A 22627-nucleotide genomic window follows, 5' to 3' on the forward strand; every position below is an offset into this window, starting at 1 on the left:
TTCATATTTTAAGTTGAACCTGAAAGCTTCATAATGAGACAGAAAATAATAAATAGGTTAATTAAAAAAGAAAAAGAAAAAAAGTGGTACAGTGGGCAATATGTTAACATTATTTGATTTATAGGTGTGTAATTTAATGTTACTTTGTAATTTCTGAAGTAATTTTATTCTTCAAATTTTCCATTACAAAAACAAACCTGATTAAGCATCATAATGATACTCCAGTTTTGTTGGTCATGTAATTATTAGGAAATTTTAACTGGACTTTTATGTACTAGTGCGATGAGTTTAAGACCATCCCAGTGGTCCTTTAACCTTGCATTTCCCTCTATGCAAAACACACTTCCCACCAGTGAGGTATAAAACCTGCTGCCATGCCCGCAAGCAAGTGCACTACCCATCAGAAGGCCTTCGTGATTCCTGCTTCAAACGAATACGAAGATGGCGGACAGAATGCTAACGTTCTTGATGGTTGCTCTTTTTGCTTTGACGGCCGCTGAAGGCTGGAGCATCGACCAGTCTGAACCAGCGACTAAAAGACCCGGAGAATCCCACACACTGACATGCAAAACATCTGGATTATTTTTTTCTAGCTCTTGGTGGAGCTGGATCAGAAAGATGCCTGGTAAAGGCTTGGAATGGCTCGCTTCTATCAGCACTTCGAGTAGCTCAATATATTACTCACCTTCAGTCCAGGGTAGATTCACCATCTCCAGACAGGACTCCAGCAGCCAGCTCTATCTCAACATGGGCAGTCTGAAGGCTGAGGACACAGCTGTGTATTACTGTGCCAGAAGCACTCTGATAGACACCAACAGAAAAGAGCCACGAAAACAATTCCGTTATTTCCCACCAACAGGACATTTCTTTTCTGCCATACTTCCTGTACATCGACGCTTAAATACAAAAAACATTTCCTACTTCAAATAACTTCAACAATTATTAATATATATAAAGTTATAGTATTATAAATGTCTTACACATTATTTTTCATTTACAAATAGTACAAGGAAAAGTTAACCAACACAAAAAAAAAAAACCAAAAAAAAAATAAATGACCCAAGCCTGCCTTCAGGTCAATATGTCATGAACGGAGGATAGGACCCAGAAATGCACGACTCCAAAACAAATGGACAATTTCACAAAAGAGAGGTTGGTACACAGGCAGGCAATCCAAAAAAGGCAACAGTATCCAAAAACATGAGCCAAAAAGGCGAGGTCGATAATCGGAACAGGGTCTAGTCTTACTGTCAGTCTTTGACGTGGAAACTAGAAATGCTGGAACGCGACGACAAGGTACAACGAACTGGCGACGAGAAAGAATGAGACACGAGGTTAAATGCAAGGGGTAATTAGGGTGAACGAGGCACAGGTGGTGAAGATGCTCTCAGGAGCAGGTGTGTATGAAACAGGGGGAAGACAAAAACCAGAACACACACCCATGACAGTACCCCCCCCCAGATGACAGACTGACGGTAGCACCTATGAGATTGCAAAACTCTTTCCAAAATTGCGAAATGAATTGGGGACCCCTATCAGACACCACATTCTTGGGGAAACCATGGAACTTGAATACCTGGCGTATCATTAACTGCAGTATCTTTAGCTGAGGGGAGTTTCGGGAGTGCAATGAAGTGAGCCATTTTAGAGAACCTGTCAACAACTGTGAGAATTGTGGTATTTCCTTTCGAGGCCGGTAATCCTGTCACAAAGTCTACGGAGACGCTGTGGTATTGGCAGAGGTCGCAACTCCCCAGAAGGACGTTGATGAGAGGGCTTGTTAGCAGCACATACCTGGCAAGCATTGACGTAATCGATAACATCCCTTCTAACATTGGGCCACCAAAAGCGCTGTTCAACCACAGATTGAGTCTTGGCAATGCCTGGGTGACATACAGTCCGGTTAGTGTGAGCCCAGTGGATGACTCTTCCCCTTAAGGTCGGAACCACATAAAGCCTGTTTTCAGGGCAATTTTCTGGGCTCAGAGTGTTCTCCAGAGCCTCCTTTACTGCAGTTTCAATGTCCCAAACAAAAGCAGAAACAAAACATGACTTGGGCAAAATGGTCTTAGGGTCGGACAAAGAATTCTCTGCTCAGAAAATGCGTGATAAAGCATCTGGGTTTTTAGAACCAGGTCAGAAGGATAACGTGAAATTGAATCGAGTGAAAAACAGAGCCCATGTAGCTTGCCTCGCATTTAATCTCTCAGCAGATTTAAGATATTCCAGGTTCTTGTGATCTGTCCATACTAAAAATGGAGTATGTGCCCCCTCTAGCCAGTGCCTCCACTCCACCAAAGCCACCTTGACTGCCAGCAGTTCACGGTCACCAATGTCATAATTTCTCTCGGCTGGGGTCAGTTTTTTGGAGAGAAAAGCACAAGGATGTAATTTACCATCCTTGAGAGATTTCTGGTAGAGCACTGCTCCTATTCCGGCATCAGACGCATCGACTTCTACCACAAACTGCTGTTTGAGATCTGGCAAAGTAAGGATGGGAGCGGAGGTAAAGCTCTATTTAAGTTTCTGAAAAGCTGCCTGACAAAGCGGGTTCCATACAAAAGGTCTGTGTGGCGAGGTAAGATCATGCAAAGGAGAGGCTATAGAGCTGAAATTTCTAATGAACTTTCTGTAGAAATTAGCAAACCCCAAGAACCTTTGTACGTCTTTGCGTGACGTGGGAGTGGGCCAATTAGTCAAGGCATCAACTTTGCAAGGGTCCATCTTGATTTCATCTGGAGCCAGCACGAACCCCAGAAAAGAAACGGACGCCTTATGAAACTCACATTTCTCAGCCTTGACATATAGTTCATTCTGCATTAACTGCTGCAACACAGAGCGGACATGAATGATGTGAGTCTCCTCATCCGGGGAGAATATCAAAATAACGTCTAAATATACAAAAACATACACATTCAACATGTCACGCAGGACATCATTGACAAAGTTCTGGAACACAGCTGGAGCGTTAGTTAGTCCAAAAGGCATCACCAAATACTCGTAATGTCCCGTTGGTATGTTGAATGCTGTTTTCCATTTATCCCCCTCCCTTATCCTAACTAAATGATATGCATTTCTTAAGTCTAGTTTGGTGAAAATCTTGGCTCCCTCCAGGAACTCTAAGGCGGTGGAGATGAGAGGAAGAGGATACCTGTTTTTCACCATTATGTCGTTGAGACCCCGGTAATCGATACAGGGTCGCAGAGTCTTGTCCTTCTTGTCCACAAAGAAAAATCCCGCTCCCGCAGGGGATGAAGATGGGCGAATAATCCCGGCTGCCAGGGATTCATTCACATACTCCTTCATAGCCTTGTGTTCCGGCCCTGAAAGAGAGAATAACCTCCCTCGTGGGGGTGTGGTTCCAGGCAGCAAGTCAACAGCACAGTCATAAGGTCTGTAGCGTGGAAGGGATTTGGCCTTGGACTTGGACTTGGAAAAAACGTCTTTAATATCCTGGTAACAGGTGGGCACTTGAGATAAATCAGGATCCCCAGATGGGGTCTGTGGATTGTCATTAGAAACATAGCCCTGAACATCACATGGCGGCTTGAAACAGTTCTGGGCGCAATTGCTGCCCCATGACATAACCTGCCCAGAGGACCAGTTAATGTGGGGGTTATGTAATTTCAACCATGGGTTCCCTAAAATAAGGTCATGATTCATGGCGTCAAAAACATGAAAACTAATGCGTTCCGAGTGAGAATCAGGAAATGTCAATGTGAGTGTGCGGTGAGTGATCTTGCCCATAAAACTGCCGTCTGCAGCATAGGTTTTGCGGTGGCGTTTTATTTGAAAGGTTCTAAGGTGCATACGTCTAACGAGGAGGGAGTTCAGTAAGTTTGCGTCAGAACCAGAGTCAATTAATACAGGTGTATGAATTTCTTGATCAGGAGAGCATAGTGTCACTTTAGGAAGAACCCGTGTAGGGTCTTCCTTTATGAAATTCAGACTCACCTCTCCCGTGCCCTTGCTACCGGCAACTTTGACGTGATAGTTGCTCACGGAATGACCCAACTGCCCGCAGTAGAAGCACCGCCCTTCCCTCAGCCGGCGTTGACGTTCCACAGGGGAGAGACGGAACCTGCCCATTTGCATGGGCTCATCCGTGGTGATGCTAGCCAGTGGGTTGAGACTGGAAACAAGGGATCTGCCTTGGTTTGGCTGGTCACCGAGGCTCGTCCTCCAAGTGCGCGGTGACGCAGCCCTCCCCCGAACTCCGTCCAGCTCGCGATCCAAAAGCCTCTTGTCGAACCTTATGGCGAGAGCAATGAGAGTCTCCAAGTCGGTCGGCAGGTCTAGCGGGACTAAATGATCCTTGATGGTGGGGGATACTCCTTGAAAAAAGGCATCTAGTAGTGCCCTAGTATTCCACTGACTCTCAGTTGCTAGAATGTGAAACTCAATCGCGTAATCTGACACCCTGCGCTTGCCTTGTTGTAAGGTGACAAGGGAGCGAGCTGCCCCACAATCTGTTGTGGAAAACTGAAAAATTTGCTCCATAGTCTTTACGAAAAAAGCCCACGAATGACAAGCGGCGCTCGACCAGTCAGGTGGAAAATAACGAAAGCGATTTTTGCCCGCTCGGTGGGGAGGGCTGCTGCCTGCAGCTCAAAGTGGAGTTCGCACTGAGTGATGAACAGCTTAATGTTCCCAGAATCTCCAGAGAACCTCTCCGGTCGAGAGTGCTGTGGGCATACAGCAGCGGAGGTGGCAGGTGGCTGCATGGTGACTGCTTCACATGGAAATGTTGGTACCGTGGCGGTATCGGGTGTTGTGGCAACTGGTTCCTTCTTTTGAATCATTTTCATAAGAAGTTCAAACTGCGAGGCCACCTGTGTCATCATATTGTCCTGATGCTTTGACAGTCCCTCTAGATGAAGGTGGAGGGCAGCAAGCTGCTCATCCTGCTTCGAGAGGCATTGACCGTGCGCTTGAAGGGCTTTGCGCACCGGGTCTGAGTCTGCTGGGTCCATGTTATGGCCAGTTCGTTCTGTCATGAACGGAACAGAGGATAGGACCCAAAAATGCACGACTCCAAAACAAATGGACAGTTTAAAAAAAGTGAGGTTTAATATACGGGCAGAGGTCGGTACACAGGCAGGCAATCCAAAAAAGGCAACAGTATCCAAAAACATGAGGCAAAAAGGCCAGGTCGATAATCGGAACAGGGTCTACTGTGAGTCTTTGACGTGGAAACAAGGAATGCTGGAACGCGACGACAAGGAACAACGAACTGGCGACGAGAAAGAATGAGACACGAGGTTAAATGCAAGGGGTAATTAGGGTGAACGAGGCACAGGTGGTGAAGATGCTCTCAGGAGCAGGTGTGTATGAAACGGGGGGAAGACAAAAACCGGAACACACACCCATGACACAATAAGAGTGAACATGGTTGTTGAAGCTTTCATTGTATTCCTCTTAGTCTATTTGACTTCCACTTCATTTGAATTTGTAGCTCTTTTTTTTTGTAAATACGATGTTTTCTTACTAGTGCAAGAATTTATTTTTTTAATCACACATCCATATTATAAAGAATTCAAATGACAGTGACATTAAAAAACAAAAACAAAAAACACTCCGAAATACTTCTCTACCATTTGCTCTTTTTATTATAGGCATATCATATTTGATCAATTTAAATACAATTATGTATTAGAAAAATAAATGGATCATAATTCATACATATTAAGTCATGCATACATGAATAATGATCAATTTGATCAAATAATCATTCAATCAAATAACAAAAAGTTGTTGTTTGCAGATATTCTAAAGCTTTGTCTTTCAAAACTACCAGTCACATGCTTGAGCTGGGATGTTTTTGACAGGGCGTGTGTCATTGTGTATACGATATACTATGGGTACTTGGCACAGTGTCACACACCATAGCAAAAACCCATGCTCATTCCAATACACTGCTTATTTACAAATTGCAAGCACGAGGAGTAACTTTTTTATACTTGAAACAACAATATTCTCTCATATCCGGTTAACTGTTGTCATACTGTACACAAATAGCATAATTTACACAGAGGCCCATAATAAGATGATCATCAGCTTGTAAGCTCTTAAATTGAAACAATTTATACACATACATACATGTTGTAAATGTGTACATCTATACAGTGCTGCAATTACCTAGAAGTTTTATCTTAAAAATGCTTGAAAAATGCTCGTTTTAGAATTTTGACAATTTGTTTAAACCTTGTACAGTGGAACCTTCTAAGAAAAACACAATCCTTTACATGACGCTGGCTGACCTCCAAGTTGTACTAACCCCCCCTCAAATGTACATAGCAAATAGAGTGAAGTAGTAAAGAAGTAGTAAAAAAAATAAGTAAATAAAAAGTTGTATTAACTGTTCAGGCAATGTTTTATGTGACATTTTAACCTAAACATGTCTTACGGTTGCACCTCTGGGACACCACCTGCTCATGTGAAACAGAAACCATAAAAACATCTTTCATCCGAAATGTGCTGTAAGCTCATGAAATAAAAGGACACTTCTCAAGTCCTATAAAATAATGTGAAATTGTGCAATTTCCTTAGATGTGCAGTGTTTTTTTTTTTTTTTTTTTTTTACATTGTATGGTTAAACTAAAGTCACAGAATGAAAACGCAAAAGAACACAATATCAACATTAATATTTTTATGCTTTTATTTGACCGCTAATGCTTAACACTGCTCTTTTGCATTTGTACTGCGAAAGAGTTGAGACAGGTTGTGACATTGACAATGGCTGAACGTTTTGGTGAGGTTTTTATTTATTTATTTATTTTTATTCTGATAAGTAATTCTGAATCTAAACTAAGCATTATGTTGAGAGAGGGGGGGAAAAAACAGGATAAAGCAAATTATCAATCATGTTTACCATTTGGATACAGCACAGCACCTCTATTTAGATTGTGTAACAACCAGAAGCGACTGGTACATACACACACGCTTGATATTTTTCACATAAATATTTTCAAGCTTAGAATATGAATACAATATTCACAATAATGGTTGACAATGTAAAAGAGAGATTAAAAATATTTTCTATTATTGTGATTGTAATTAACATCCATCCATCCATCCATTTTCTGAGCCGCTTCTCCTCATGAGGGTCGCGGGCGTGCTGGAGCCTATCCCAGCTGTCATCGGGCAGGAGGCGGGGTACACCCTGAACTGGTTGCCAGCCAATCGCAGGGCACATATAAACAAACAACCATCTGCACTCACATTCACACCTACGGGCAATTTAGAGTCTCCAATTAATGCATATTTTTTGGGTGTGGGAGGAAACCGGAGTCCCCGGAGAAAACCCACGCAGGCACGGGGAGAACACGCAAACTCCACACAGGCGGGGCCGGGGATTGAACCCGGGTCCTCAGAACTGTGAGGCTGACGCTCTAAGCAGTTGTCCACCGTGCCGCCTAATTAACAGTGGTATAGAACTTAATTGAATTATGATGACAGGCATTTAATTGTTCCAATGCTGTGGTAAAACATTTTGGTTGGTTGTATGAGAATAATACAATAGATTTTATTTCGAGGCACTTTTTCTAAGCATGCCATTTCACGAGATAACATTTAAAACATTAAAAACAAAGCTGTAATAAAATGGTAATATTTTTAGTCACTATCACACTGAGCAAGCTTGTGGTTTAGATTATACTACAAGCACCTGTTTTCAAATATCCAAAAATCCTCTGCCCTCTTAAGCCCATGCAGCACACACTGTATATGGTAAAAATACAACTGCCTGTGATTATGCACATGGCCAGCAGGTGGTTTGCAATGTGCAATGAAGCATCAATAAATGATCCATTACTCGAACCAATGGCTGAAGTGTTATGATGCTTCGTGAAGCTTCATCTCACCATCACGAGGGACAGGCAAACAGAAAGGGCCAAGGCAGAATTCGTAGTGAGGGACAGAAGGTTGAGTTGATCAGGAAACCAACGAGGCAAGAAGGTCAGAGAACCTCACACGAGCACGAAAGAACAACCTGGCAAAGAGGGTGTGAGCAGGGGGTTAAATAGTGGCTAATTGCTAATTAGAAGCAGCTGTGCACCCAGGTGAGCAAAGTGGTTAATAAGGTGGGCGTGGCCGACTGGCAGAGTGCAGCAGTGCAGAGGTGAATGGAAAATCACTGAGAGCACAGGTGCTGTGCTCAATGGAGCCCAAAGGAGCGGAATTGTGACACCAATGGATTCTGTTTCTGAATTTTATCCACATTGGAAAGAATATATTTGAGCATATTTTGTCCTTACTCTGCCATGACACATACAGTATCTGAACTGTGCCAGGTGGGAGCAAAATAATCTTAATTGTGTGTTTGTGTGTGATTTGATCCATGTACAGTGTTCCCCCGCTATTCCCAGGGATAGGGCCCAAACCCTTTCATAAATTGCAATAATCCACAAGTAGTTGACATCCACTCATAAAGATTTGTAATTGCATACCACAATGCCTATGTGACTGAATGAAACTCCTCTCCTCACTTTGTTCAAGATGGCACCAAAGCAATATTTTTATATTTGACATGGCTTTGGTGTCAACACATCCATCCATTCATTTTCTGAGCCGCTTATCCTCACAAGGGTCGCGGGAGTGCTAGAGCCAATCCCAGCTATCATCGGGCAGGAACAACCTGAACTGGTTGCCAGCCAATCGCAGGGCACAAATAAACAAAGAACCATTCGCACTCACATTCACACCTACGGGCAATTTAGAGTCTTCAATTAACCTACCATGCATGTTTTTGGGATGTGGGAGGAAACCGGAATACCCGGAGAAAACCCATGCAGGCACGGGGAGAACATGCAAACTCCACACAGGCGGGGTCGGGGATTGAACCCCGGACCTCAGAACTGTGAGGCAGACGCTCTAACCAGTCGCTCACCGTGCACAAAAAGTCAAAATTTTCAGCTAATAAGGGAGGATAGGTTTGATGACCGGTGCCGTGGAGAAGTCTGAGAGCAGCAAAGAGTTTCAATTTTGAGGTCAAAATGAGTCAACAATTCAGTTTTGACACTCTGAATTATGCCACAAAGCAAGGAGATATCAGTTTGGGTTCACAATTCTTGGTTAACGACCCATTCATTCAGTCACTTTTCCCCATACTGAACCTGGGGAACAATTATTGAATAATTACTTGTTCAAGGGTGGGTTAACAGCGGGGTGCAAGTGGCAGAAAAAATAAATTTTCTCTCACTGTTGGATTACACACAGTCCAGAGGACAGGAAATCAACATCTCAAGGGAGGTGACTGAGAAATAGTTATTTGAGGAACTAGTTTCCCTGTATCATTTTTTTTTTTTTTTTTTTTTTTAATTTAATGGTATTTGCATTGTAAACAGATTACATTATGTCGCTGTGTACCTACTTCGATTACTGGGGAAAAGGAACCCAAGTCACAGTTACATCTGGTAAGTAATAATTATGTTTTGTGTCTGAAAAAGTGGCTCGTGAAAGGTTTTTGTATTACATTGCACTTGCATTCAGTCAATGTGATGCGTTTGACTACTGGGGAAAAGGAACCCAAGTCACAGTTACATCTGGTAAGTAATAATTGTTTTCTGACTGGAAAATTATTTAGAAAACACCGACTAAATAGGATTTTGTGTTAGAATGTCATTGTGTTGATGCAATTCTGTCCCTTTGATGGAGAAATGGAACATATGTCGCAGTAAAACATGGTAAGTACTAATTGGAAATTTTAGAAGTTGTTTTTTTGTGCCATTTTATTAACATTTTAAGTATTACTGACAGGTGAGTAATATCAAGTAGTCCCTACTGTTGGAAAGTGGGATTTTCAAGCCTATCAATTGTTTATCAATTATTAATAGTATGACTATTTATTTGCACAGATTTCTCATACAACAGATATAAGCTTTAGTGGCATTTTTATCTATTAATTTCCAAACTGCTGTGCTGTAATTGAAGCTAGTAAAATGTGTTAGTTTTCCAAATGAATTAATTAAGTGTGAGGTTAGACTGGTTTACTGTTAAAAAGTGTACTTGAGTTGTGTGGAAATACAATGGTGAGTGTTTAGTCGGGACTCAAAAATTGTCTCATAGTAATTTTTTTTCTAACAAATTGTTTTTATTGTATTGTGAGTAAAATGTCAGTTAATAGATGTTTTCCAACCTTTGTTCAGTCTTATACAAAATATTTGTATTTGTTGGTATATTTATTTATTTGTCTTGTGAATGAAATTTAAAAATGCTAAAGCAATGAATGAAATTTGACGCTAAAAATGTTCGGAGTGTAATTTACTCTGTAATATTATGGTTTTGATTTCATTGATTTATAAAATATAACCGTGTCAAAAAATCTTTCTCCCCTCTGCCACAACCATTTCACTTCAGTAACACATTTTGGCAAATTTAACAACACAATTTATTTTCTTTTGCTAGCTACACCGATCAGACCGACCGTCTTTCCTCTGATGCAATGTGGATCTGGAGCCACGCTCAGTCTTGGCTGTCTCGCCACTGGCTTCACACCAGCTCCACTGACCTTTACCTGGAGCAAAGATGGGACTGCCTTGACTGACTTTATTCAGTATCCTTCAGTAGAGAAGAACAACCTCTATACTGGAGTCAGTGAAATCCAAGTGAGGAGAGCGGACTGGGATAATAGGGCAAAATTCCGATGTGTTGCCAAACATTCAACCGAAGATGTTGAAGCTGTGTTCGCCAATAAAGAAGGTAATACTTTAAAAAAATAATATATTTTTTTTTAACAGAGATTCTTATACAGAGTATTTAGAGTTGGTTATGAATAGATGTCTCATAACATCATGTCTTGATATGTATGATAAATGTATATGGCATTTGTAAAAGTTTATACAAATACTACTCATCACTTGTAGTGCAAAATAAGTTCAGTAAAGATTAATTGCCATGGCAATTTTAGTACTGCTGTTCTTTTTATTACGATTATTAAATTGGCGAGAAAGAAAATACAAAAAATAATCATCACAACATTAAAATTTAATGCTGTGATGATAATTTTTTCAAAACATAATTTTACATTGCAAATAAAGCTACAAAAGCAAAGGTTGTTATGGTTATTTATGTCGATTCATTAGAACAAGTCAGCTGATAACTGCCATAAAATATTTAATGAGAATACATATATTTGTCTTGACCTACTGATTAAGAAGAAAAAAACAAAAATATAAATTGCATGTTAGATGACACCTAACAGAAATTGTCACTCAATTAAAAAGCATTTCCAGATTGTTTTTCAAATAGATTCCATCAGTGTCGCTTCTAGCAAACAAAACAGTGAGGTGGAATGGAATGGCAGAATTCTCCTTGTTGCAGCTGCTGACTCTGGCGCATCTGTCAGAAAAAAATAATCATTGCAATATGTTCTTGCTTTTTGCATCTCACTTGATCGGCATCAGAGTGTGACTAACTTTAATTTGGGTTTCATCTGTGCTTGCTTGCCTCAGTGGAAATGCTTTACTGTATATGCAAAAGCACACAAGGATTGTAGTAGATACATTTCAGTGGAGATCTTAGTTTTTGATTCACATGCACATTTATAAGTTAATGAATAATTTCCCCACTGCAGGAGTAGTAAAGCATTTGTAAAACAGCCAAATAAGAATTATTGCTCACTATCATGTCTGCTTGTGCATATACTGTATGTGGAGTCTTGTCTCAGCTCACTATCATGTCTGCTTGTGCATATATGTGTAGTCTTGTCTCGCGCAAACATATATTTGTCAATATGTTTGTTTTTCAGACTACATGTTGCCAACTCTTAAAGTGTTGGCCTCTTCAGATGGGCAAGATGAGGCCTCCTTGGCCTGCTTTGCCAAAGATTTTTCCCCAAATGTTTATGAGTTCAAATGGCTGAAAAACGGAGTGGAGATCTCCGACAGAATAGACGAAATCAAGACTCATTCTGAAGCCAGACGTGGTACAAGGGGAATAACACTTTACAGCGCAGCGAGCTTGCTCATGCTTAAGTCCAATCAGTGGTCACCTGACACAACCATAATGTGCGAGTTTAAAGGGAGAGGTTCACACGGAGCTATTTTTGTGAACTCATCTGTGACCCACAAACCTGCATCTGATTCATCTTGTGAGTGCATTTCTGCTTTTTCTTTCAAATGCAGCACCTTCAATGTAGCGGGCTTCAAAAAATGTAATATATTTGTGAATTCAACAGGTGACGGATTCTCTGAAGCAGATGTAAGCATAAAGATCACGGGCCCCACAATGGAGGATATGTTTATGCGCAAAAAAGGAACTGTAACATGTGAAGTGAAAGTCAGCAAGCCATCTGTGCGGAGTATTTCATGGGAAAACGGGGATGGGAAGGATATGGCTGGTACCTTAATATCGCTCCCATCAGCCAAAACAGGCACATTTCACACTCTGCTTGACATCACGTATGATGAATGGAGAAAGGGGATAAAGCGCAACTGTGTTGTGCTGCGTCAAGGTACTGGGGGCACAGTAAAGAAATCCTACGAAAGAAATATTGGTAAGAAATTTATAATTCTCAACCAAAGGTTTGTGTGTGTCCTTTATCACACTATGAGTTTTCACGTTGTTTTGTCATTCTTGCAGGTAAACCACCACAGCGTCCTTCACTTTTTATGATGCCTCCAGTGGAACATAGTAAAACAGATACGGTTACCCTGACTTGCTTTGCAAAAGACTTCTTCCCTCATGAGGTTCTAGTGTCTTGGCTTGTCGATGATGAGCCCGTAAACTCCACCTACATTCATAGTACCGCCATACCTCTAGAAAACCAAGGTTCATATTCAGTCTACAGCCAGTTAACGCTCAGCCTTGAGCAGTGGCAAAGATATGACGTGGTCTATAGCTGTATCCTTTACCACGAATCTCTGGCCAGCACCTCCGGTGTCATTGCCAGGTCCATTACATACACATCTGCCAATACATACCCGGCCAATTTCGGCATGAACGAACCTGAATTGTGCAAGACTCAGTAGACGTCTTCTGTGTCACTCTGTCTTCTCCTGTTTTGCTCTTTAATGTTTGCTGCTTGTTCATCAACATTGTGTGTCTTTAAATGCAGAATAAAAAAATTCAAATAAAAAAATTACTTTGCAACTGTTGTATGTCGCAGGCTGTCCATGTTGTCTTTATTTTTAGCATATATTTATTGTTGAATGTAACTTGGAGTATTGCTAATGTAACACACATATAGAGAACAGATGGTACATTAACAATATTTGTGTCACTTGTCTTTTTGCACGTCTTTGTCCTCTCCTGGGTCTTGCGCCCAAACTAAAGAGAGATTATCTTTTAAGGTTGAACACTGTCTGGTGGTCTATTTTGTCTAATATACTGTCTAGAGTATATATAATTAAAAAATCATAATAATTGAAAGTCACACATGCCACACAAATAATGGAGTCTTTCAAAAGCAGTTCAGGTTCCCCAGTCTTTAGCATTATTTTAAGTGACAAAATCTGCATTTTATGGAAGGCTATGCCTTTTAACAAACAACTGTCGCAGTTGATTTTGTTAAAGTAAAAAAGATTTACGAGGTAATGAAACATGTTGTCAAGGAACAACTGACTGATGGTTGTTCAATGAGCTATTGTTTAAAACAGTACATATATTTTATTTCAAGCTTTAACTGATGTACTAATATACATCCACTAGACTTCCTGGTGGAGACAAACCACCAATGGAACAATGCTGTTGATGCAGAGCAAGATAACATGGGAAATACAGCGCTCACCTTCATTATTCTCTTCCTCATCACATTGCTTTTCAGCATTGGAACAACTGTTTTCAAGGTAATATGATACCGTAACACTGGAATAATAATAATAATAATAACAAAATAACAATTATATCTATCTATCTATCTATCTATCTATCTATCTATCTATCTATCTATCTATCTATCTATCTATCCGGCACGGTTGACAACTGGTTAGCACATCTGCCTCACAGTTCTGTGGACCAGGGTTCAAATCCCTGTCCTGCCTGTGTGGAGTTCTCCCCGTGTCTGCGTGGGTTTTCTCCGGGAACTCCATTTTCCTCCCACATCCCAAAAACATGCTTGGTAGGTTAACTGAAGACTATAAATTGCCCGTAGGTGTGCATGTGAGTGCGAATGGTTGTTTGTTTATACGTGCCCTGCGATTGGCTGCCGACCAATTCAGGGTGTACCCCGCCTCTCGCCCCAAGATAGCTGGGATAGGCTCCATCACGCCCGTGACCCTAGTGAGGAGAAGCGGTACAGAAAATGGATGGATGAATATTTACATATACATTGAATCAGCATCCACGAATCGTGATATATATCAAATAGTTGCTAAAAAGAATCAGTGCTAAAACAAATTGTTACACCCCTATTATATATATATATATAAATATATATATATATATATACATAAACAACTGAGATAATGCTTTTGCACAAGTGTGCACACCCTCTTACTGAGGATGTTGCTGTGTTGAAAATGAACCAGTCGCTTTCAAATTCATGTTAAGTTATTTAATGGTGGAAAAAGTGTTGAAAATGATTTATCTTGGTCTCCTTTTTGTTATTTAATTATTATTATTATTATTATTATTATTATTATTATTATGAGGATAGATATTAATTTTCTTCCTTTTCTTTTCAGGTCAAATGATAAAACAAACCAGCTATTATATATCTATGTCTGTAAAAATTGTCTCCTAAATGCACACTGTATGTCCCATGTAAGTAATGGGTTTTTATTCACCAGAGATTTACATTATTATTTTTTTAAAATAAATATCCAAATGATGTCAACTGGAATGTTCCTCATGCACGTTGTTCTCTTAATGGCTGTTTGTAAAATGTTCACATCATATCAGCACGTGCATTCAAGTTAAAAAGTCTTGTGATTTGAATAACATGTGAAGTATTTAAATGTGTTTGTCACAACTGTGTCCGTGTCGCCAGCCCTCCTCACACCTGCTGTCTGTCACTCACAGTTCCTCCTAGCTGCGTTTCACTTCTGTGTTTGGTGCTTTTTTCAGTATGCTTGTGTGTGTGTGCATTTTTTTTTTTTATTAATGCTTTCACCTGCTGCTTGTGCTGATGACTCTGCTCACTCAAGCCAATCCTATTTCCACCTGACTGTTAGACACCAGACACTGTCAAAGTAAAATTCTGCCATCTGGCCTAAAACCAAAGACATTTACAGTTGAGGCAACAACCTGAAGGTATGTATGACTAATTTGCTATTATTGTGGAAATGCACAAATTCCACATGGACTGAGAAGTAAATATTAAAAAACAAACATATGTTGTATTTTCAGTTGCAGCAGAGAGTTCTGTGTCTCCAGACATGACATTGTATCCACTGTGGGAGGATAAATTTGGTGTCTCAGCTGTCAAACTTTTGTGCATCATAAGTGGCTTCTCTCCTGCCACGCTGAGTTTTGAGTGGCTACAGGACAACCAAAAGGTAGATGCCGTGCGGACCTCCACCAGGAAACTTCAGAGTGTGGTGAAAGAAGACAAAACCTTCACTCTAATCAGTGAGATTGAGCCAAACGTGATTGACTGGACAAAGGGCTCAAATTTTACATGCAGGTCCATTCACAACAACGTAGAAGTGAAAAAGTCCACAAGCATTTGTGAAAGTACGTATGTGTGTATCACTGTAGTCTCTCATCAATACATTTATAAATACATTTTATCATGAATGCAGTACGGTAATGTTGTAGCAATGAACATGCTATGTCGTCTGGCAGCACAGGCAGACGACCCTCCTTCCATTTATATGGAGCTCCCCAGCTTCAAGGCCGTCATGATGGGAACATCTGAAGTGACAGCAAAATGTTTGGTACGCACTGCATTTAATGCCGTTGTTACATGGCTGGTGGAGAGCCAAGCAGACCCTTATAACCAAGTGAGCCAGTACACCAACACATCTCACATCATTAGTCATCTGACGGTATCTGCAAATCTGTGGAAACAAATGAAGAGTGTGAAATGTAAAGTGGCGCATCGGTGCTTCTCAGACATTGAGGAGACCATACACGTGTCAGGTAGGAGGCATTAGCAAAATCAATATGGTTTTGAGAGTAGAGGACCTGCCGGACTGAAGCCTCCCTTGTTATCCTGTCATCCAGGGTCTGCAGTCAACGCTCCAACAGTGGAGATCAGGCGATCTTTTGCCGATTTGCAGAAGATAGAAAGAGCTGTGTTTGAATGCGATGTCACACAACTCGATGCCGTCGACCTCTACGTCACCCTTCAGGCCAATGGTGTAGATATTTTGGACAAACACTTTGTTGAACTGCCTAAAGGCCCAGGCCCACATTCCATCAGTCCACACTTCAGTTTGCCAAAGTCATTCATGAAGAATGACACACGTTTCACCTGCAAAGTGACCCAAGGCTTCTCTAGCATCTTCCACTCAAGCCCTATTGACAGCATTTTTGGTGAGAGGCTAATTCTTTAGCGCTGCTTTCATGTTGAAATGTTATACCTTATCAATCTGTCATCTTTGATCAGTGGAGCCATCAGTGGAGCTCTTTCTGGCCCCCAGTGAGGAGTCAGGACATCAGAGACTCCTTTGTTCCGGATGGGGGGTTAACCCTAAAATTACATGGCTCATCGGGTCTCAGCAAAGACCTCCATTAATGACCAACATCAGCATGAGTGCGGATGGACGTGTGGCTGTGGCCAGTCAATTAGACGTAGACCAAGAAGAGTGGCAAACTGGCAAGCTATTCACTTGTAAAGTGTCTGACAGGTGGCTGAATAAATATGTCAGAAAAAACATCAACTTCTGCTCAGGTAAAGTATCACATAAGATTTTTTTCCATCCATCCATCCTACACAGAAAAAACAATATTGTATGTAAAAATATTAATCGCTATTCAATGAATTTTTACAGTAACCACATCATCATCTCAAATAGTTGGAGTTTATATTCAAGGACCGCCACTCACAGAGTCACAGCAGAGGGATCAAGTGACCGTCACTTGTCTTTTGGTCGGCGCTCATCTTGATGATTTCTCCATCTCCTGGAAAGTAGATGGGAAGAATTATTCCCAGAATTCACACACAGAGAAGCCGATCAGTCACAGCAATGGGACAGAGTCCTTGCGCAGCTTCCTCAATGTGTTAGCGAGCGACTGGAATGCATATAAACAAGTTTCTTGTGAGGGAAAACACATGTGTTCCAACCAGGGCTATGAGGGCCACATAAGCAAAAGCAGAGGTATTGTATTATTGTTTTATGCATTTGCAGTCTTAACAGCATAATTTAATAGCCATCATAGTATCAACATTGACTATATCTGTGTTTGTGTTCCCCCAGACTTGTATCCACCAACAGTGCGCATAATACCGCCAACCGTCTCTGAGCTGTCAACCTCCGATGACCTCACGCTTACTTGCCTGGTTTCTGGATTTTTCCCAGATAACAAAATAGTATACTGGGAGAAAGATGGCCAAAGACTGCCATCAGTTTCCTATACCAACAGCCCTTCATGGAAATACAGCAGTAGCAGCACTTTTTCAATGAGCAGCAGACTGAGCGTGTCCAAAAGTGAGGACCGGGGTTCCAGCTATTCTTGTTCTGTCAAACATGAGTCATCTGAAACACCTGTTAGAAGCACAATTGAGGATGTGTTTGGTGAGTTTAGATATAACCCTTTATCAAATCTGATAACATTGTACATTTGTACCTTGACTTATGAGTGAAGCTCCGTTTTCCAAGTTGTTTTTTTTTAGTTGCCAGCAGTCTCTTGATCAATTTTGTGCTTGTGAGTCACAATTTTAAAAACAAGCAAGTTCGTGATACGCCGCCACTTGAGTGAAGTGAAAACATTGATTTCTAGAAGTTGTTGCTGCAGTTCAGTTCAGTTCTATACTATCAGAGCCAGCAGCGTTGAATTTAGTGACCAAGCGCTATTTGCGGTAGTGGTGGCGCTAGCAATCCAGCATGAGTAATTATGCGCGATGGCTTGCGCTAGCTAAGTCAAGTTGTCGAACACGCTAGCTACTTCAGTAACTAGCTTCTAGCGACTTTGGAGCTAGCAGCGATTCTGTAAAAAAGTATAGTAGCGATGGAAGAAAGAATGAATTCTTTACTCATTTTCTTTAACAGTAGTCAACAGTAAACGGCACTACAGTGGAAAGTAACCGGTAAATTACCAGAAATACAGAATAAGATTAGAGAGCTCAAATAAGCACGAATAGTGCAACACGCGCACACTGTTGCTGACTTTCTGCTTTTCTCAACATATAGTAATTAGACTTTATGAACCAGTTTATTTATTTATGCGCTCTTTTATTATTGTTTTATACAATACAGTAACCTGGTGGTGGGGCTCGAAGGCGAGCGCCTGGTGGCCGGGCCTGCACCCATGGGGCCCGGCCGGGCACAGCCCGAAAGGGTAACGTGGGTCCCCCTTCCCATGGGCTCACCACCTGTGGGAGGGGCCATAGGGGTCGGGTGCAGTGTGAGCTGGGCGGTGGCCGAAGGCGGGGACCTTGGCGATCCGATCCCCGGCTACAGAAGCTGGCTCTAGGGACGTGGAATGTCACCTCTCTGGCAGGGAAGGAGCCCGAGCTGGTGTGTGAGGTCGAGAAGTTCCGACGAGATATAGTCGGACTCGCCTCCACACACCCCTTGGGCTCTGGTACCAGTCCTCTCGAGAGGGGTTGGACTCTCTTCCACTCTGGAGTTGCCCATGGTGAGAGGTGCCGAGCAGGTGTGGGTATACTTATTGCCCCCCGGCTCGGCGCCTGTACGTTGGGGTTCACCCCGGTGGACGAGAGGGTAGCCTCCCTCCGCCTTCGGGTGGGGGGACGGGTCCTGACTGTTGTTTGTGCCTATGCACCAAACAGCAGTTCAGAGTACCCACGCTTTTTGGAGTCCTTGGAGGGGGTGCTGGAGAGCGCTCCCGCTGGGGACTCCATTGTTCTGTTGGGGGACTTCAATGCTCACGTGGGCAATGACAATGACACCTGGAAGGGCGCGATTGGGAGGAACGTTGGGGTTCACCCCGGTGGACGAGAGGGTAGCCTCCCTCCGCCTTCGGGTGGGGGGACGGGTCCTGACTGTTGTTTGTGCCTATGCACCAAACAGCAGTTCAGAGTACCCACGCTTTTTGGAGTCCTTGGAGGGGGTGCTGGAGAGCGCTCCCGCTGGGGACTCCATTGTTCTGTTGGGGGACTTCAATGCTCACGTGGGCAATGACAATGAGACCTGGAAGGGCGCGATTGGGAGGAACGGCCCCCCCGATCAGAACCCGAGCGGTGTTCTGTTATTGGACTTCTGTGCTCGTCACGGATTGTCCATAACGAACACCATGTTCAAGCATAAGGGTGTCCACACGTGCACTTGGCACCAGGACACCCTAGGTCGCAGTTCGATGATCGACTTTGTGGTCGTGTCATCGGACTTGCGGCCGCATGTCTTGGACACTCGGGTGAAGAGAGGGGCGGAGCTGTCAACTGATCACCACCTGGTGGTGAGTTGGCTCCGATGGTGGGGGAAGATGCCGGTCCGATGTGGCAGGCCCAAACGTATTGTGAGGGTCTGCTGGGAACATCTGGCAGAATCCCCTGTCAGAAGGAGTTTCAACTCCCACCTCCGACAGAATTTTGCTCATGTTCCGGGGGAGGCGGGGGACATCGAGTCCGAGTGGACCATGTTCCGCGCCTCCATTGCTGAGGCGGCCGACCGGAGCTGTGGCCGTAAGGTGGTCGGTGCCTGTCGTGGCGGCAATCCCCGAACCCGTTGGTGGACACCAACGGTGAGGGATGCCGTCAAGCTGAAGAAGGAGTCCTATCGGGCCTTTTTGGCCTGTGGGACCGGCTGGCCAAGCGGAATGCAGCTCTGGTGGTCGCTGAAGCAAAAACCCGGGCATGGGAGGAGTTCGGTGAGGCCATGGAGAAAGACTTCCGGACGGCTTCGAGGAAATTCTGGTCCACCATCCGACGTCTCAGGAGAGGAAAGCAGTGCACCACCAACACTGTGTATAGTGGGGATGGGGCGCTGCTAACCTCGACTCGGGACGTTGTGAGTCGGTGGGGAGAATACTTCAAAGACCTCCTCAATTCCACCGACACGCCTTCCCATGGGGAAGCAGAGTGTGGGTTCTCTGAGGCGGGCTCTCCTATCTCTGGGTTTGAGGTCACCGAGGTAGTTAAAAAGCTCCTCGGTGGCAGGGCCCCGGGGGTGGATGAGATTCGCCCGGAGTTCCTAAAGGCTCTGGATGTTGTGGGGCTGTCCTGGTTGACACGCCTCTGCAACATCGCGTGGACATCGGGGACAGTGCCTCTGGATTGGCAGACTGGGGTGGTGGTCCCCCTTTTTAAGAAGGGGGACCGGAGGGTGTGTTCCAACTACAGGGGGATCACACTGCTCAGCCTCCCTGGTAAGGTCTATTCAGGGGTGCTGGAGAGGAGGGTCCGTCGGGAAGTCGAATCTCAGATTCAGGAGGAGCAGTGTGGTTTTCGTCCTGGCCGTGGAACAGTGGACCAGCTCTACACCCTCGGCAGGGTCCTCGAGGGTGCATGGGAGTTCGCCCAACCAGTCTACATGTGTTTTGTGGACTTGGAGAAGGCGTTCGACCGTGTCCCTCGGGAAGTCCTGTGGAGAGTGCTTCGGGAGTATGGGGTACCGAACCCCCTGATACGGGCTGTTCGGTCCCTGTACGACCGGAGTCAGAGTTTGGTCCGCATATCCGGCAGTAAGTCGGACTCGTTCCCGGTGAGGGTTGGACTCTGCCAAGGCTGCCCTTTGTCGCCGATTCTGTTCATAACTTTTATGGACAGAATTTCTAGGCGCAGCCGAGGCGTAGAGGGGGTCCGGTTTGGTGGCCTCAGTATTGCATCTCTGCTTTTTGCAGATGATGTGGTTCTGTTGGCTTCATCAAGCCGTGACCTCCAACTCTCATTGGAGCAGTTCGCAGCCGAGTGTGAAGTGGCTGGGATGAGAATCAGCACCTCCAAATCTGAGACCATGGTCCTCAGTCGGAAAAGGGTGGCATGCCTTCTCCAGGTTGGGGATGAGATCCTGCCCCAAGTGGAGGAATTCAAGTATCTTGGGGTCTTGTTCACGAGTGAGGGAAGAATGGAACGGGAGATCGACAGGCGGATCGGTGCAGCGTCTGCAGTGATGCGGACTTTGTATCGGTCCGTTGTGGTAAAGAAAGAGCTAAGCCGAAAGGCGAAGCTCTCAATTTACCGGTCGATCTTCGTTCCTACCCTCACCTATGGTCATGAGCTGTGGGTCGTGACCGAAAGAACAAGATTCCGGATACAAGCGGCCGAAATGAGTTTCCTCCGCAGGGTGTCCGGGCTCTCCCTTAGAGATAGGGTGAGAAGCTCGGTCATCCGGGAGGATCTCAGAGTAGAGCCGCTGCTCCTCCGCATTGAGAGGAGCCAGATGAGGTGGCTGGGGCATCTGATTCGGATGCCTCCCGGACGCCTCCCTGGTGAGGTGTTCCGGACATGTCCCACCGGGAGGAGACCCCGGGGACGACCCAGGACACGCTGGAGAGACTACATCCTTCGGCTGGCCTGGGAACGCCTCGGGATCCCCCCGGAAGAGCTGGATGAAGTGGCTGGGGAGAGGGAAGTCTGGGCGTCCCTGCTGAAGCTACTGCCCCGCGACCCGACCCGGATAAGCGGTAGAGAATGGATGGATGGATGGACAATACAGTAAAAACAAGTCACAAAAAATAATGGTGTTTTGGGGGGATGGAAGGGTGAATGGCATTTTAATTAATTTCAAAAGGGAAAATTTGCTGCATGAGTAATTTAAGTTATGGGCTTGGTCACAGAGTCACGGTACCACTTTACCATCATTCCCCCCCCCCCCCCCCCCCCCCATTTTACAGTATTGAATCAAAATGTTCTTTTTGTTCTCTCATGACAATGACTGTCTCCATTCCCCAGCCACAGTGACTCCGAGCCAGCCTTCAGCCATCTTGCTCCGGGGTTCAGGTGAACTTGTGTGCCTGGTGTTTGGCTTCAGTCCTGCGTCCATTAACGTCTCCTGGTTTCTTGATGACGCCAATGAGCTGTCGTACTTCAACACCAGTCAACCAAGCAGAGGCCCCGATGGAAAGTTCAGCATCCAGAGCCACCTTCGCATGTCCCAAATCGACCTGTTACCTGGGGCAGTCCATACCTGCAGGGTGATGCATACAACCCTCACGCTGACCTTGAACGTAACAAATCCAGGTACTAATTAGATGATTCATTACTGTCCTGCACATTAAGCACAGCACAATTTTAGTTATAAAGCAATGCAATAACGACATTTTTTTTTCAATTATTTCAGTGATTTTGCCAGATTGCAATGTATTGGATGACATTGCTCATGCAGTTGTTAATCAAGATATCAATGTGGAAAGCTGGTATATGTCTGCCACATTTCTTGTGCTTTTTCTCACCTCCATCATTTATGGCGTCTTGGCCACCTTGGTTAAGGTGAGACACAGCAGGTGTCCTTTTTCTATACTAAATCATACAGATTTTGATATATGATCTCATGATACACTTAGCTAATTTGTATATTAAACAAATACTGACTTTCTTCCCATCCTTCTTTCCTCCTTTAGACTAAATAATTGTGACAACAGAACTGATGCTATTGACTTCTTCTAAGGTGGATCATTTCCTGAA

The 22627-nt window shown here is 43.7% G+C and overlaps 1 protein-coding gene across 1 annotated transcript; it reads left to right on the forward strand.

The window, feature by feature from the left end:
• Positions 1-601: 601 nt before the first annotated feature.
• On the forward strand, positions 602-22557 carry LOC133466339 (uncharacterized). Its single transcript, XM_061749927.1, has 16 exons — positions 602-841; positions 5798-5866; positions 9498-9545; positions 10405-10698; positions 11747-12088; positions 12176-12493; positions 12580-12964; positions 14927-14943; positions 15250-15612; positions 15724-16020; positions 16105-16416; positions 16490-16774; positions 16875-17201; positions 17301-17618; positions 21896-22183; positions 22284-22557. Exons 1-16 carry the CDS (start codon positions 619-621, stop codon positions 22487-22489), a joined length of 4092 nt encoding a protein of 1363 aa, XP_061605911.1. The 5' UTR covers positions 602-618; the 3' UTR covers positions 22490-22557.
• The last annotated feature ends 70 nt before the right edge of the window (positions 22558-22627 follow it).

The sequence above is a fragment of the Phyllopteryx taeniolatus genome, chromosome 16, assembly GCF_024500385.1.
Source record: "Phyllopteryx taeniolatus isolate TA_2022b chromosome 16, UOR_Ptae_1.2, whole genome shotgun sequence".
Taxonomy (NCBI): domain Eukaryota; kingdom Metazoa; phylum Chordata; class Actinopteri; order Syngnathiformes; family Syngnathidae; genus Phyllopteryx; species Phyllopteryx taeniolatus.

What these genes read in the sequence shown, in the direction of transcription:
- LOC133466339 (XM_061749927.1), top strand. Translation starts at nt 619, where the DNA reads ATGCCTGGTAAAGGCTTGGAATGGCTCGCTTCTATCAGCACTTCGAGT. An exon ending in CCCTATTGACAGCATTTTTG is followed by an intron (nt 16,417 to 16,489) that starts GTGAGAGGCTAA and finishes ATCTTTGATCAG; the next exon opens with TGGAGCCATCAGTGGAGCTC. An exon ending in CACAATTGAGGATGTGTTTG is followed by an intron (nt 17,619 to 21,895) that starts GTGAGTTTAGAT and finishes TCCATTCCCCAG; the next exon opens with CCACAGTGACTCCGAGCCAG.